Consider the following 17,132-nt stretch of genomic DNA (forward strand, 5'->3'; position numbering starts at 1 on the left):
TTCAAAAAGTTTGTTGAAAAATGCCATTACATTTTTAAATTCCATTTGTCCACAAACCTCTCTAAGCCTCCCTGTATCTGCAAGGCCTAATCCTTAGTTCCAGAACTGTATAAACATTTGTTCATTTATTTATTAGGAAGGCATCCTTTGGCGGCACAAAAAGTTAGTAGTTAGACCCTACCTAGAAGTATCTCAGAAGGCGGACTGGCCTTCTGCTTCTGAGAGGGCACAGGCTTGGGACCCCAACAGAGCAATTCTACTCTGTACATGCAGGGTCGCCATGAGCTGCAATGCCAAGCCTGATCTTTGCCTAGATTTCATCAGGTTAGACTCTGTCAATTCCATTCCTGATGCTGGTTACTCCCCTGTGCATGAGGTCACGCCAATGTGAGCTCTCTGAATGTGCAGGTGTTTGCAGCTGTGCACGTGGTGACCATAAGCACCATGGCAGGTGATGGGTTGTGTCTTAGACCACTGTGCTGCTCTGTAGTGAGCTCCAGAGTGCTCCCTGCCTGCGGGCCACATCCCCACACTCTTCTATGTGACTGTGTGGCTGCAAGCACCCAGGAGGAGTTGGCTCTGCATGGGGTCTGACGGGGATGCCCATGGTCTTTCCAACCTGACTGCTCTCTACAGAGATTACTTTTTAAACATTTTTTTTTTTACTGTGAATTGGGTGAAGGTTACAGTGCTGATCATCGTTTTAATGCTCAACGATCTGTACGCATTTTGTTTCATCTCGTTCAGTGCCATCTCCTCAGTGTAACATCAATGAGCCCACCTCCTCCCCTCTCTCCATTTCCATCCCTCCTTCTTTCTGAATCGTATGAACTCTGTCCTTGGGTACATGCTGCCTTTGCATCTCAAAGAGTTGATAAGGCTGGTGTGCACCCTCCCGCTGGCCCCGTGCTATTGTTCCCGTATGGCCTTGTCTAGTGTTTGACTGAAAACGGAGCCATGGGGGTGATTTCAGTTCCAGACGTGAAGGGTGGCTAAGGGCCATAGTGGGGGTGGTGACACCAGTCTACTAAGATTCATTTTTCCTAAAATATGTACCTAGGCAAGGACCTCTGGTGATGTAGTGGTTACACATTGGGCTATAAACCGCAAGGTCAGTAGTTCACAACCACCAGCCATTCCGAGGGAGAAAGATGAGGTTTTCTACTCCTGTTAAGAGTTACAGTTTTGGAAACCCACAGGGGCTGTTTTACTCTGTCCTGTGGAGTCACTAAGAGTTAGAAGGCACTTGATGGCCATGAATTTGGTTTGGTTTCGGGGCATTTACTGTGGTCTTCAGTGACCAGGAAGACTATGACGCAGTTAGAGGTCAGTTGGGAATTCTTGTTTCCATGCGTCAGAATGAACTCGATGGCAATGAGATTTCTTTTTCTAGATAGCTTTGATAATTTCTAGTTCAGAGGACTTACGCTAAGGCAGAATAAAAGAATGGGCAAAATCAGGAAAGGTGAAGGGAGGAAGGTGGAAAAGAGACAGAAGAGGAGAGAAGACTACACGGCAAAGAAAGCAACTTACAGACACAAACCAAGACGAAAGGAACTTATTCCCATCAAGGATGCTGGAAGCAAACATTCCTTCCCAAGAACCTCCACAGGCCTTCTCTGTTCCTTACACGCTAAGAAGCCATCAAAGCTAAGGGGTTGGAAGTTGGCTAAGCATAGAGGCTTCCTATGCAAAACAGGAGCTGGAGAGAGGGCTCGTGGGTGCAGGTCAGTCCTTTAATAAATGCCTCCTACAGAGGCTAAAGTGCTTGGCTGTTCCACACAAGGTTGGCAGTTCTAACCCCAGCAGCTCTAAGGGAGAAAGCAGCAGTGGTCTGCTTCTGTAAAAATTATTCCCCGGGAAACCTCACGGCGCCCATCTACCTCTCTCTAGGGCCTCTCTGGGTTGGCATCATCTCCACAGGAGCCGGCTTGGCACTGAGTTTTGCCTCCCCCTTGCCCAGCTCTCTCTGAGGTGCTTACCTTCCTCACAATGCTCGCCTTTGTAGCCAGCCGAGCAGACACAGTTCCCGTCAATGCAGGAGCCGTGGCCCCCGCACGAGGGGTCGATGCACTGGTGCAGGGGCACGTCGCACTCCGCGCCTTTCCAGCCACTGTAGCACTGGCACGTCCCTTTCGAGTACTGTCCATTCCCACTGCACAGGACAGGGCAGGCGGCTGCAAAGACCAAAGAGAGGGCACCGGGTCACCAGGGGCCAGTGTCTGATGGGCTGCATCAGGCTGACGAGGCAGAGCCGGCCTGATGATTTAGCTTTGCCTCCAACATTAGCTGAGGACTTGGGCTGTGGAGGCACAGAACTGCTTCAAATATACAAGGGCACCAACGACCACAGTAGCCCTGGTGGCAGAGCGGGCGAAGCACTGGACTGCTGATGGCAGGGTCAGCAGTTCTAACCCACGGGAGAAAGTTGAAGCGGTCTCTTCTTATAAAGATTTCTCATCTTGTAAAGCTAACAGAACAGTTCTACTCTGTGCTATAGGGTCGCTATGAGCTAGAATTAACGTGGAGACAGTGGATAACGTGCAGCTAGTACTACTAATTATATGCCTGGTACAGGTGTCCCTGGACAGTGAAGACAGTTAACTTGCTTGGCTGCTAACTGAAAGGTTGGAATTTACCCAGAAGTATCTCAGAAGAAAGGCCTGGCAATCAACTTTGAAAAAACCCAGCCATGGAAAACCCCAGAGTCCAGTTATGACACAGCTGGGGTTGCCAAGTGCAGGGGAGAATGCTTTATGATTCTGTCATCACATCCACCCTGTGAGGCAGGTGGAGAATCAGGGGAGGCCAGGCTTGGAGAAGGAGCTCACCCTGGGTAAAGTGGAGGGGCAGCGAAACAGAGACTGTTCAGGGGATGGACTGACACTTATAAATGAGTCTTACACTGGGGAAGTGACCTGCCCTGAGCCCAAAGCTCACCAGTTGGGGAGCTTGATTGACTATCAGATTGGCCTGAATCCAAGGTGGGCCCTTAACTAGCTGACAGGGGTTAGTTACTATTCTAACTGTGAGGTCCACTTAGCTGATTATGTTCGCCTCAGGATTAGCTGATTGCTTGTAAAGTTTATAATGATTCCACAGGAACAGAGTCTAGGCTGAAGGTGTGAACTCTGAAACAGACCTCATCCCAGCTGGGACTTTCTGATGCGCTTAAGTGGGAAAAGGCTGAGAATCAGAGGGGTTGTTGGATATGAAGTTACCTTTAGTTTGCACTGGTTTAACCCCAATCATCCAAAGAGCCCAATCCGTGTACCCAAGATCCGAACTGGTGGCTGTGCTGCTACACACCAGACTGAGAAACCGCGGCCTTTCTCAAGGTTGAGAAGACTTCGTCTCACTGTGTTCTCAGATGCACGCTCAACTCTGGGGCGGTATGGCACATGGGTGCACCTGAACTGCCATTCTCCCTTCCTGCACATCTTCCGACACCTTGAACCGATCGCAGATCTTATCCCCTGTGCCTCAAAGCTTTCAACACCATGCTGAGACCTCCAAGCAGATAGGGTTGGCATTCAAGAGGAAACTTACTTGTCATATCTGATCTAGATAAAATTACACGTGCCACTGGCTGGGAAGAGATTAGCATCAGCCTTGTTCTTCTTCCTATCCCCACCCTACACATTGAAATAAGAAAACTTTTAGTGAGAAGTTGGACCATACAACGTGCAGCTGGATGAGTTTCCAAGAACTGATTCTGAAATCAGGGTTATACCTTAGTTAAATAATCAAATGACAGCTACTGGGCTTCGGTGGCACACATAAATGGTGGTAGGGAATTGTTGTTAGCTGCTATCAGGTTGGCTCCAACTCATAGTGACTCTATGCATATGAGAAGAAATATTACATGGTCCTGTACTATCCCTAGGATTGGCTAGGACATGAATTGTTAAATTCCATAGGGTTCCATTAGCTTATTTTCAAAAGTCAATAGCCAGGCCTTTCTTCCTAGTCTGCGCCAGCTTGTCTATCATCATAGCAACTTGACATCCTCTACAGTTGGGTGATGGCTGTGTGTATCTGAGGTGCACTGTCTGGGAATCTAATTTGGACCTTCTAGAGGGGCGATGAGAACCCTATCATTGAACTATCATGGAAGGGGGTATGAAGTAAGTAACAAATAATGATTGTCTTCATTAATTGATAAAATAGAGTAAGAATTTTTTTCCCCTATTCATATGGAAAACAATTGCTTTGCGACATAAATTCCAAGTGGTGGAAAAAATAGGATTGACCAGTAGGTAAGAATGGATTTTATTTAAAACTAAGTATCTGAGAAATCAAATTTAAAATATGACCTACTTAAATTACTTAGGAAAAAGGGATGGAAGGTCATTAGGTCAGAAAGTTCTCCACACACCAAGTGCAGCCTTCTTCCCAGGAATGTGGTCAAAAATGCAAGATGCTGTGATGCTTGCTTGCTAGAGAGCAGGGCACTCAACGGGGTGGACTGATGTCACAGAAAAAGCAGAAGGGAAGCTAAAGAGAAGACGGAGGCTCTTGAGTAACCCACTCGCTACTGGAGCAAAGAGCGTGCAGACAAAGCCAGGTGAGCTCTGCCAGGAGTGAAACATCTTTTCTTGGGGGCGACTGATCCATCCTTAGACATGACTCGACCCAGAGCCTCACCTATATATGACTGGGTCAGACTATCAGTCCAGAGGCTGGATGAAAATTAGGGACCTCTTGAACTAATAACCCTTCTTATAGTTCAGCAGATCTGTATTACTATTATTTTTCTAATGACAGGTTATAGGGACACAAGGGGAACGGCGAGTGAGATGAACTGGCACAACAGTTCTACCAATGGACGCAAACATGCCAATGACCATGACTATGAGTCAGGACTAGGCGGTGGGACCTTCTATTAAACACAAACGTCGCCATGAGGTGAGCAGGCTGGAGGCAACTAACAATCACGGAATAGGAAAAATGACTCTGTTTTTACCTCTACTGAAAATGGAGTACAAGCGGGCAGAGAAAGGACTTTAGGGTTAGAAAGACCTGGGTTCATAGCTTGGCCCTTAACTTGTTGACTTTCTCTGGTGCGGAGTTTTCTCTTAAAAATAAGATGTAAGTAAAATGTAAGTAAAAATGTAAGTAAATTTCTTCTGAGATACTTCTGGGTAAATTCAAGAGACTAGAAATCTGAATTCTGGGTGCCAGCTCTAATTGTAATTGATTCTCCAAAAATCTGGATGATGCAAGCAGCATGAAGCGTTGGGAGGAACACGCAGTCGTGTCCATTCATTTCAGCAGGTCGCATATGCCAAAGAACCAATGGCATTGAAGGAAGGAGTTCGAATTGCACTGAAGGCATTGGCCAAAAACAGAACTCAAAACCAACTCGCTGCCAGTGAGTCATTTCTGACTCACGACGAGCCTATAGGACAAGGAAGTGTTGTCCCTGTGGGTTCTGAGAGCCTCATCTTTCCGCTGAAGTGTGGCTGGTAGTTTGAAATTGTTAACCTCAGGCTAGTAGCCCAATGCATAACCTGCTATACCAACAAGGCTCCAGGCATTGAGAGAATACCATTTGAGATGTTTCAACAAACAGATGCAATGTTGGCAGTACTCACAAGTCCTGGCAAACTGACTGGAAGAGATCCATATTTGGGCCTGTTCCAGAGAACAGTGAAACAACATAGTGGGGGACTTACATAACAATCTCATTAATATCACATGCAAATAAACTTTTGCTGGAGACAATGAAAAAAATGCTTACAGCAGTACATCAACAGGAAGCTACCAGAAATTCAAACCAGATTCAGAAGAGGACGTGGAACTAGGGATATCAGATGTCGGATGGATTTTGGCTGAGAGTAGCAGGAAGAGATGCACCCCTGTTTTATTGACCATGAGCAGGCACTCAGCCATGTCAATAACAACAACTTATGAATAACATAGCAAAGAATGGGAATTCTAAATAACCTGTACTCATGTGGCGTCATTAAAACAGAACGAGGGGATATAAAGTTAGGGTGGTGGGTGTTGGGGTTCTATCTTTTCACCACAAAGATCAGTCTGCATGCTGACCCAATCATCTGTGAAGCTGGACTGCATGATGAGCTGCACGGCGTCAGAATTGGGGGAAGACGTTCACAAGCCATGTCGATCTGTAGATGATGCAACCTTGCTTGCTGAAAGCAAAGGGGATTTGAAGCCCCTTTGAGGAAGATCAGAGGAAGATCAGAGGAAGATCAGAGATTACAGTTAACTATACACAAAAGAAAACCCTCCTAATTGGACCAATGAGCAACATGGTGATCAAAAGGGAAAAGATTGAAGTGGTGGAGGATTTTTTTTCTTGCTTGGATCCAAAACCAGTGTTCATGGAAGCAGCAGCAAAGAGATCAACCACTCACTGCTTTGGGAGAATCTGTTCAAAAGGATCAACTTTGAAGATTAAACGGTCTCTGACCCACCTGAGCCAGGCTGTTCTCAATGGCCTCTCATGTGTATGAAAGCGGGGCAATGAATAGGGGAGACCGAGGAACACCTGACACCTTTACATGATGGTGTTTGTGAAAAATAATAAAGTATAACGGGATTGCTTCAAGAACAAGTAAATCTGTTTTACAAGTAGTACAGCCAGAGTGCTTTGTGGGAAAGAGGGCTGTAGACCTCCTCTCCTGTGCTTTGAACCTGTTGTCTGGAGGGACCAGTCCCTGGAGAAGGACACGTGATAAGTAAAGTGGACGGTTAGCAAAAGAGGACGACCCTTACTGGGGTAGAGCGACGCAGTGACGACAACCATGGGCTCACACAGAGGAGCAGTTGTGAGGGTGCAGCAGGACTGGGCAGCATTTCATTCTGTTGTCCATGGGGGTCACAGGAGTTGGACCAACCCAACTGCACGTTAGTCAACAGATGTATCATAAGTGGATCACTTTGAGAAGCAGAAATCTATTCTTTCATCGTGTGAGAGACTAGAAATCTGAATTCCGGGTGCCATCTCTAGAGGAAGGTTCTCTCTCTGTTGACCCTGGAGGAAGATTCCTGTCTGCTTTCAACACCTATGGGCCCATGCTCCTTGGAGATCTCCATGTGTTTTGGCATCAATCTTCCATGGGCTGAGGGGATTCTCAGTACTGGGGCGGGACTCTGGGTCCAAAGGACACACTCCACTCCCAGCTGTTCTTTCTTGGTGGTTCTGAGGTGCCTGTCTCTGCTTCCTTCTCTCTTTGATGAGGGATACAGCCTGAATAAGGGTGTTACATCCCATCCTAATCCATTTACAATGGACTGGATGATCACCTCTGATCTCATCATGGGGATGATTACATCATCCTGTAATTGTCAAACTGCATTGCTAACTGCCAAGTCACTTAGAATCAAGACCCGGTCAAGCTGACCCATATTTTTACGGGACACTATTCTAGCCTTGATAAAACCCAACAACAGCAACAACTTAGAGTTGGTGGGAGAATTAAGTGAGACTACATAAACAGAAACAAAAAATTCAAAGCAGTAGCTGATACCAGCATGGTAAGTAGCAGGTGGTCCCTCTTGAAATGTTAAGCTAAGTATTCAATATGACTTCAAGGGTTAATGAGTTAAAGATTCAGTATGTCCAAACACACACACACACACACACACACACACACACACACACACACAATCCATGCACACCCACCCCTAAGTGGGCGACAGCCATCACCACTACAAAAGATGAGTCTCACAGAATAATTTGATTAGAAATTTCTTTTCCTTTCCTTCCCAGTCTTCTCTGGCTGTAGGCAGGAGGTGGCCTTGCGTGGGCAGGAGCCACATGTGCAGTGTTTTATGCCTCCCCCCCCCACCACCACCAAAAGGCCTGTTGCTGCTGCTGCCTCGCATCCATTTCCATTCCTGGGGCCCCAGGAGACAGAGCAGAACTGCCCCGCAGTAGGGTTTCCCAGGCAGTCACTGCTGGAGGAGTCCACTGCCTGGTCTTTCCTCCCATGGAGACACTGCCTTCCTCTCAGTAGTTGCCAGGCGGTTAAGCACGGCATCACCAGGGTTCCTAAGGCTTACAGGAGCAGAACATTGTGCATTCAAGCTTCTATTAAAAATGAATTAAAATGTTTGTACAAAGTGACAATTCTTGTTTTACTAAATCTCGTAAATGGAAACGCTACGAGTCTTGTAGGAGAAAAATAAATTACCGCTGCCACTAACGACTGACAAGTTAACAGGCTGATGCCAAAAAATGACGCAATTTAGATCCACCTAAATGGTGTGAAGCTCGTTTTAATGATCCAGCAAGTGCTGCCTTTTCCCCTCCTGAAAGTTGTCAGTCCAGGATGAGGTGAGTCATGAGCGTTATCTACTCTGTGGGAAGGAACAGGGCCGGCCACCTCTGCGTGCTGTCAGTGAGGAAAACTTCGGCAGATAGACGCTGGACTTGCAGCAGAGAGAACACCTGGAGAAAGGTCATCAAAGGGGGCAAGGCAGAAAAGCGGAGGGAAAAACGCCTACATTTTGACAGGCCAATTCTGGGCTAGACTAGATGTGCAGAGGGGACCCTGAAATGATACGCCCTTGGGGGCGGGGTGGCAGTGGGAGTGGAGGAGCTGAGGGAGGTAAGCGGTCAGCCAGGAAGGACAGAGCGGGGGAAGAGTAAGGGTTCTAAAATTGATAGTGAGGAGGGTGGAGGTTGTCTTGTTTGATACATCAAATTGTATCTGAGGAGAATTACTGAGAGGTGAAAGAAAGAGAAAAGAAAAAGAGGAAAGAAGAAGAAAGATCCAGGGCGGATGATCCCTTCAGGAACAGTGGTGAGAGTGGCGATACTTGGAGGGTGGAGGGAGGGTGGGTTGGAAAGGGGGAACTGATTACAAGGATCTACATGTGACCTCCTCCCTGGGGGGCGGACAACAGAAAAGCAGGTGAAGGGAGACGTTGGACAGGGCAAGATATGACAAAATAATAATTTGTAAATTATCAAGGGTTCATGAGGGAGGGGAAGTGGGGAAGGAGGGGAAAAATGAGGAGCTGATGCCAGCGGCTTGGGTGGAGAGCGGATGTTTTTAGAATGATGAGGGCAATGAATGTACAAATGTGCTTTACACAATTGATGTAGGTATGGATTGTGATAAGAGTTGTATGAGCCCCTAACAAAATGATTTTTAAAAAAGAAATAAATATTTCACAATAAAAAAGAAAGAAAAACATATAGGTGTATCTATAGATATATATGTATATATGTAAATATATAAATGTAGGTGTATTTGTTTATATATGTATATATGCAAATGTAACAAGGAAGCAGATGGACTTTGGGCCTCTACTTAAATCTTATCTCAGTATAAGAACAGTTTGTTCTAATAATGTGGCACTATGATACTCACCTTCCTGACACAATTGCTGAAGACAAAATGGGTACATAAGCAAATATGGTGAAGAAAGCTGATGGTGCCTGGCTATTAAAATATGTAGCATCCGGGGTCTTAAAGGCTTGTACTTAAACAAGTGGCCATCTAGCAGGGAAGTAACAAAGCCCACATGGAAGATGCACACCAGCCTGTGTGAATATAGGGTGTAGACTGGAAGTGGTATCAGTTCAAAAACAAGCAACCAATCAATGTGAAGGGGTATGGGTGTAGTGGAGACCACAAACCCACCTGCAAGTTAATTGGATAGTCCCTCTCAGAATGGCTGTTCGGAAGGGATGATAAATCCAGGTTGTGGTATAGCACCGATGAACGTAATTATCCTCTAGTTCTTTAATATTTGGTTACTAATATGGTTTTAATTTGTCTTACCTCATTAATTATGTTAGACTTGCTTATGTTCATTTGTATAATTAAGATTGTTTGATACATGAAAGCCAAGATAGATAACCCTTCAGAAACAGTAACAGGAGTAATGGCTCCTAAGGGAATGGGTGGAGCTGATAGCATTGATGACTGTATAGCCCCACTTGAGGGTAGTGAATGACAGCATTATATGTGAATGGATATATTGGATGGCAAGATATGGAAATAAAAAAGAAAATTAAATAATGGTTCCTGGGGGTGGGGTGGAGAAGGGAAGGGATAAAGGGGAGCTGATATCAAGGAGTTCAAGAAGAAAGAAAATGTTTTGAAACTGTGCTTGTTGTGATTGAACTATGGAATGTTATGATATCTGTAAAAGCTCCCAATAAAATGATTTTTAAAAAAGTACTTGAAGTTGGACTTAAAGTCCCTTTGGAAAAGAGAGCTGAGAATACTTGAATCCAGTAGCCAGGGAAATTGTCAAAACAGCATTAGCCATGGGTGGCCTGGCATCCCAGGGAGTCAGTCGATACAGACTCATCACTGATTTGCATGCATTTGGTGGGTAACTGAAAGAGAAGACACAAGAATTGAAACATTTGGACTGACTGGGGTATTCGTGACGACTACTGAACATACCACGGACAGGCAGAATGAACAAATCAATCATTGCAGAAATGCAGCAAGGGTGCTTCCTAGGCGTGAGGATGAGGAGACTTTGCTGTGAGTCCTCTGGGCACATCATTAGTAAAGACCAGTGGCTGGAAAGGGGCATCATATTCGGTAAAGTAGACAGCCAGTGACAATGACGGAAACTCTCAATAAGATACATTGATGCAACATTGGATCCAAACATACCAATGACCACGAAGGTGGCACAGGACTGGGAAATATTTGGCCTTGTTATACATAAGGCCCGTGTGTAAGGGCATCATTAGTTGAAGCTGCAACTAATCAGAACCAAGGTGCCCTAGGGGTGTAGTAAAATAGTAGAATGAAATGTGCACAGCCCTAGAATTAGAAAACCAAATGGAAGAACATGCTCAGCATATCTTCAACTGAAAGAACTCAGGAAAAAAAAAAATCAAGCCCCAACTTGCAATACTGAAAGAGTCTATGGGCAACATATTGAATGACACAGGAAGCAGCCGAAGAAGATGGAAAGAATACAGTCACCATACCACAAAGAACGATCAATATTCAATCATTTCAAGAGATAGCATGTGAACAAGAGCCAATGGTATTGCAGGAAGAAGTTTAAACTGTACTAAAAGCATTAGCGAAAACAAGGCATCAGACAAAGCCCAGCAAACCCCCCACTCCACCAAACTCACTGCCATTGAGTCAATGCCAACTCATAGTGACCCTACAGGACAGGGTAGAACTGCCCCCGTGTGTTTCCAAGACTGTAACTGTTAATGAGAGTAGAAAGCCCTTTCTCCTGACGAGTGGCTGCTAGTGCTAACCTTTCTGATTGCAGCCAGACGTGTTACTTCTAAGCCACCAGGACTCCTTAACCAAAACCAAAGTCCCAGGAATTGATGGAAGACCAAGCAAAATGGTTCAACAAGCTGAAAAAGCCCCAAAGGCACTCACTTGTAAGAGATTCATATTCATACCCATTCCAAAGAAAAGTGACCCAACAGAATGCTCAACGTAGAGAATGATATAATTGATATCACATGCAAGTAAACCCAACATCTGTGGCAGCAATGCACTGACACGGAGCTGGCAGAGGTTCAGGTTAGATTAAGAAGAGAATGTGAAATAATGGCTATCACTGCTGATATCAGATAAATCTTGGCTGAAAGCAGAGGATACCAGAAAGATGTTTGTATTTTATTGACCATTCCAAGGAATTAGGCTGTGTGGATCGTAACAAACTGGATAGCCTTGAGAAGAATGGGAATTCCAGGCACTTCATTATACTCAGACGGAACCTGTATATGGGTTAAGAGGAAGTTGTGTGAACAGAAAGGGGATACTACATGGTTTAAAATCAGGGAAGGTGTGCATCAGGGTCGTATATTCTCTCGTCATCCTTATTCCCTCTTTATGTGGAGCAAATAATCAGAGAAGCTAGATTATGCGAAGGACGTGGCATTAGGATTGGAAGAAGGCTGGTTAATAACCTGTGATATACAAATGACACAACCTTGCTTGCTGAAAGTAAGAACTTGAAATATAGGAACAAAATCCTTCACAACTGGATCAATAGGAAACATCATGATAAACAGAAGTTGTCAAAGATTTCATCCTTCTTAGATTCACAGTCAATGATTATGGAAGCAGCAGTCAAGAGATCAAAAGACACATGTCATTGGGTCAGGGTGCTACACAAGACTTCTTTAAAGTGTTGAAAAGCAATGATGTTACTTGGAGGACTAAGGTGCATCTGGTGCAAGCCCCGGTATTTTCAATCACTTCGTAGACAAGTGATAGTAGGACATTGAGTCAGGAAGACTGAAGAAGAACCGATGCACTTGAATTATGGTGTTGGCAAAGAATATTGAAGGTACTGTGGATTGAATATTGAAAGTACAACCAGCATGGTCCCTAGAGGCAAGGATGGTGAGATAACGTCTCATATCGTTTCAATATGTCGTCAGAGAGATGGATCTCTAGAGAAGGACATCATGCTTGCTGAATAGAGGTGCGTGAAAAAGAGGAAGACCCTGGACAAGATGGACTGACCCCGTGGCTGCAGCAATGCGCTCAACCACGGGAACACTTGTGAGTATGGCACAGAACCAGCAGAGTTTATTCTGTTTCCACGGGGTCCTGATGAGTCAGCACTAACTTGATGCCACCTACAAAAACCAACAACAATACCAACAAAACCAAAAAACCAAGCTCAGTACCATCGAACAGATTCTGACTCAGCTCAGCCCTGTAGGACAGAGTAGAACTGCTCTTGTGGCTTTCCAAGGCTGCTTAGGGAGCAGAGAGCCTCAAGGTTCTCCCACAGAGCAGCTGGTGGTTTTGAGTTACTCACCTTGCTATTATCCCAATGCATAACCCACTACCCCACCATGGCTCCTACTAACAGCTACCTATTATGTGCTGAAAAGAAGTAAATTCTAGTTTGACCCCCTGCTAAGAATTTGCACCCCCCCCACACACACACACAAATAGACTGAATCAAAATGTCTTGTTTTATAACATTCTTGGGTGATTTGGATTCAGTCTCTGAGAGGGAGACACAGACTCTCAGCAAGAGGTCAAACCAGACTGAAGCTGTTTGAAGCCCTGGTTAATAGCTCTGTTGGGTGACAGCAAAAGAAACTGAGCAAGAAGCAGCCTAGATCCACTGAAACTTTGAGCGTACTATCTGGGTCTTGGCTTCATGAGGGAAAGCTCAATGTTCTTGCGACCCAAACCACTAGCCCCACTGCCTTTCCAGGCTGTGGAGTTTGCTGCGGTCCTTAGGAAAGGTGAGTTTGCTTACAGCTTCCTCAAAACCAAACCCACTGCCACTGAGCCCATTCTGAATCACAGTGACCCGAAATAGGGTTTCAGAGGCTGTAAGTCTTAATGCAAGATTTTTCTCCAAAGGAGAAGCTGATGGGACTCAACTGCCAACCTTTCAGTAAACAGTTCAATGCTGACCCAACAGCACGACCAGGTAGGTCATCTTTTGATGACAGTTAGCTCCCTACAATTGGCACTCCAGTTGAGAGAGATAAAGTTTGACCTCACTGCACACTGTACACAGGAGCCCTAGCAGTGCTGTCATCCGCTCTCAGGGCAAAGACGAAGTTATCTGCTCCCATAAAGACTGACTGTCCCAGACACGCCGTGTAAGGTCATTCTGTGCCAGAACTGACCTGATGGCAGTGGCTGGGCACACTGTACAAACTCAACTCTATACAAACTAAATTTCTAAATGGAAAAAATAACAAAGTACCAGAAGAAAATATTGAAGACCCACTTATTTAAAAATGACACAAATATCAGTAACCATGAAGGAAAAGAGGAAATATCCGATTCAATCACATAAAGCTTAAACCTTCTATACAACAAAGGATGCTCTTAACAGAATTAGGGACAAGTGATATTTGGAGGAAGTATTTTTTAACACAAACCACTGACTAAGGTTTGATCAGCAAAATACACAAAGACCTCTTATAAATTGGTAAAAAAAGATATGGATTAAAGGCTGGGCAAAGGCCCTAAACACATCAACAGACATAGCACAGATTGTCGGTAAAAGTACACAAGAGAATTCAGTAACAGTTAAGTGAGTCACAGACTACGATAATGAGAAATACTTCTTGGTTAACTAGATAGGAAGAAATGAAAGACTGATAATACTCATTGCTGCCATAGCTGAGGGAAAAGGAACCAACCAATTCAGCTCATGGACTCAGAGTATAATCGTGTCACATAGGATTTCCCATGGCTCAGCTCATTGCTTTTGGAAGCAGTCCCCAGGCTTTTCTTCTGAGGCATCTCTTGGAGGACTCCAACTTCTACCCCACTGAACTAGGGCTTGCTCTATCCGGGTTCAACTACCTGCTGAGAACTCTTGTTTCCACCCCAGATAAACGAAGCAGAATCCACATTTCACTCAGAATCCTAGGTCTATATAATCACCTGGGATCTACAAGATTAAACTTGATGTATTCAGTATACCAAGAAAACCCAAACCCACTGCCATTGAGACTTGAAGTCTGACCTTCGTGACCTTGTGGGATGGAGTCAGAATGACCCCATAGGCTTCTTAAAACAATCGATCTTTCTGGAAGCATCTTTTTCCATGGAGCACCTGTTGGTTTCAACTGCTGACTTTCTGCTTAGCAGCAGAGGGCTTAACCAATGAACTACCAGGGATGTGCAATTCGGTGTAACTGGGTGGGGGCTGGGGTGCAGGAAATGTAAATTCCCAGTCCGGTGGGGCAGGCTGGGTACAAACAACAAAGGACCAGTTCAAAGTCCTGAACTGAACACTGTAAGCATTAGGGAACTCCAGACACAGGATTGGAGTGAGCCGGAATCCCCAAATAGCTTTTAGGAGGATAATTGTAACTCACCGGGCAGTTCTCATACTTGGTGTGCTCAGAGGAGAAGCTCCGGAAACTTCCGGGCACCTCCGTTTTCCCAGTCAATTAAATAGGGAGGGCACCGAGGACTGTGAAGAGTGAGGAAGTGAGAAAGCAGAGGGAAGGCCTGCGCACAGAAGGCCCAATGCCAACGTCACCAGCCAGTGTGGCCTCCGTAGTCACCTCTGACCCAGCAGGCCCCCTCCTGCCTCCCAGAATATTCAGATGCTCAGTCAGTCTCTGTGGAGGCCGGATCCGGCAGGACTTCCTCCTGAAGAGTGGGACCAGGAGGATGGATTCTGACAGATGGGGTCAGAGTCCCCGGCTCAGAGGGCCAAAGTTCAGGCACACCAACTTCCTCATTCCAGCTCTGTCAAATGGCACATTAATAAGCAAGAGAGCGATTCGGGGAAGAATTTCCAGAAGGACAAAAAACTCATCAGGTGTGTCAAATCTCTGACATCCAGGAGCCATGTGGGGAAAGCAGCACACGCTGACTTAAGCATGAAAGCATGGATGCTTTAATTAATCCGGGGTGAATTTAATTGCTTTAGTTAAGTGGAAATCGGGTTAAAAATGATGCAGAGCATGCTGGGGTGTGTTAAAAACATGACATATGAATTGGATGAATCGATAAATTAAAAGTGCACAGATGTTTTAATTAAACCCAGGGAAGTTAACGAAGATCGCAAGAGACTTTTAAGCCTATGATTAATTCAATTCATTTAAAATACCTGTAGAGATATGGGGATGCCTCCATTTTGAGAGTTATAAAAGTTCTCAATCGATAAGTACTTAAGCTGTTCTTGAAAAAAAGTCTTTAAAAATTTTTTTTAGTGAAAGAGCAGCATACATTACATAATGAATATTTAAATTCTTCGCAGTACACAGTAAGCCTTCCTACAGCTCCAATCCTCAGTGAAGTAGCTAGTCATTCTGCGTGTGATTCAGGCGTCAAGTTTGAGATAATTTGTGTCCTGTTATCCCAGGAGAAGGTGGCACCCGGTTAAATCGCTAACCGAAAGGTTGGCGGTGGCGAGAGCCCACCAGCTGCTCCACCAGAGAAAGGTGGGGCAGTGGCTTCCATAACGAACCACAGACTCCGAAAGGCTGGGAGCATTTATATTGTGCCCCTTCGGGTCACTGTGTGTCAGAGTTCATTCAGAGGCAGTGGTTTGGTCTGGAGATGTGCAAGGCTGGAAGTTTCCTGACGAACACAGAGGGGTCTGCTTTGTTCACTGCTGTCTCTGCAGCAAATACCTACACCCAGCAAGTCCAATTCCCCTCTTTTCTCTTCTCCCTCTTCCTTTTTGGCCAGCTGCAAAACTGTAGACATTTTCCTTTCTTTCTATTTTAAAAACAGGGCTCCAAACCAGTTTATCCCGGTTCAACTCCCTGCTGAAAATTTGCCTTTCCAACCCACTCAGATGCACGGAGTCCAGAACTACATTTTAACAAGATCCCCACAGTGAAGGGGCCCTCCCTCCCTCCCTAGTTTGGAAGTTGCTGCACGCAGTACTGGGGAGCCATATGCTAATCTATGCCTGCAACCTCCAAAACGTGTCAGTTTACGATGTAGTTCATGCGTGGTATGTTTCCAAACAGAAAGTGCTCTGGGGGCTCAAATCCATCAGCCTTCCTCAAGGTAAATTGTTTCTGACACCAAAATAACGTTTTTTCAGTGTTCCCCTTCTTAACAACTCTTGGATAAATTGCCCACGGGGCCCTGGGGGGCTCCCAACCGCAAGGTTAGTGATTTGAAACCATCAGCAGCCCTGCTGGAGAACGACGAGGCTTTCAACCCTTGTAAAGCTACCCCATCTGGGAAACCTCCAGGAGCAGTTCTACCTTATCCTACAGGGTGGCAGGACTTGATGGCAGTGAGGTCAGTAGCCCTGGTGGCATTGTCAAGTAAGTGCTGGACTGCAAGCCACAAAGTCAATGGTTCAAATCCACCAGTTAATCCTTGGGAGAAAAACATGGCAATGTGCTCCCATAAAGACTTATAGCCTTGGAAACCCCTCTAGAGGTCAATGTTCGTGGATTTTTTCCTAAGTAGCAGAGTAGCCTTAGAAGGGTGCCTAATGTGGAGAAATTAGAGACAGCTGTGACCTGCACAGAGCTGGGAATGGCCCACAGTTTAAGAAAAAGATTTCACCTTAGTCAGTAAACCATTGATACAAGAGGTCATTTGGGGTGGAAAATCAATGTGACCATGAATCAAAGTTATTTTTTTTCTAATACAAGTAATGATAATAATACAAAGCATGCCTGTTGATTTGTTCATGGGAGCCCTGGTGATGTAGTGGCCTGCAACCTAAAAGGTCAGCAA

At 45.3% G+C, this 17,132-nt stretch overlaps 1 protein-coding gene across 1 annotated transcript in view; it reads right to left on the reverse strand.

Annotated features, from left to right (window-relative positions):
• Nucleotides 1–17,132, reverse strand: part of TENM2 (teneurin transmembrane protein 2) — a 1,165,990-nt gene that overhangs the window by 182,117 nt on the left and 966,741 nt on the right. Inside the window, exon 10 of the mRNA XM_045284698.1 lies at nucleotides 1,983–2,177. Coding sequence (XP_045140633.1) covers nucleotides 1,983–2,177 — 195 coding nt within the window. The remainder of the gene's footprint in view (nucleotides 1–1,982; nucleotides 2,178–17,132) is intronic.

The sequence above is a fragment of the Echinops telfairi genome, unplaced genomic scaffold, assembly GCF_000313985.2.
Source record: "Echinops telfairi isolate 266 unplaced genomic scaffold, ASM31398v2 ScPeMD7_7469;HRSCAF=8507_0, whole genome shotgun sequence".
NCBI classification, from domain to species: Eukaryota; Metazoa; Chordata; class Mammalia; order Afrosoricida; family Tenrecidae; genus Echinops; species Echinops telfairi.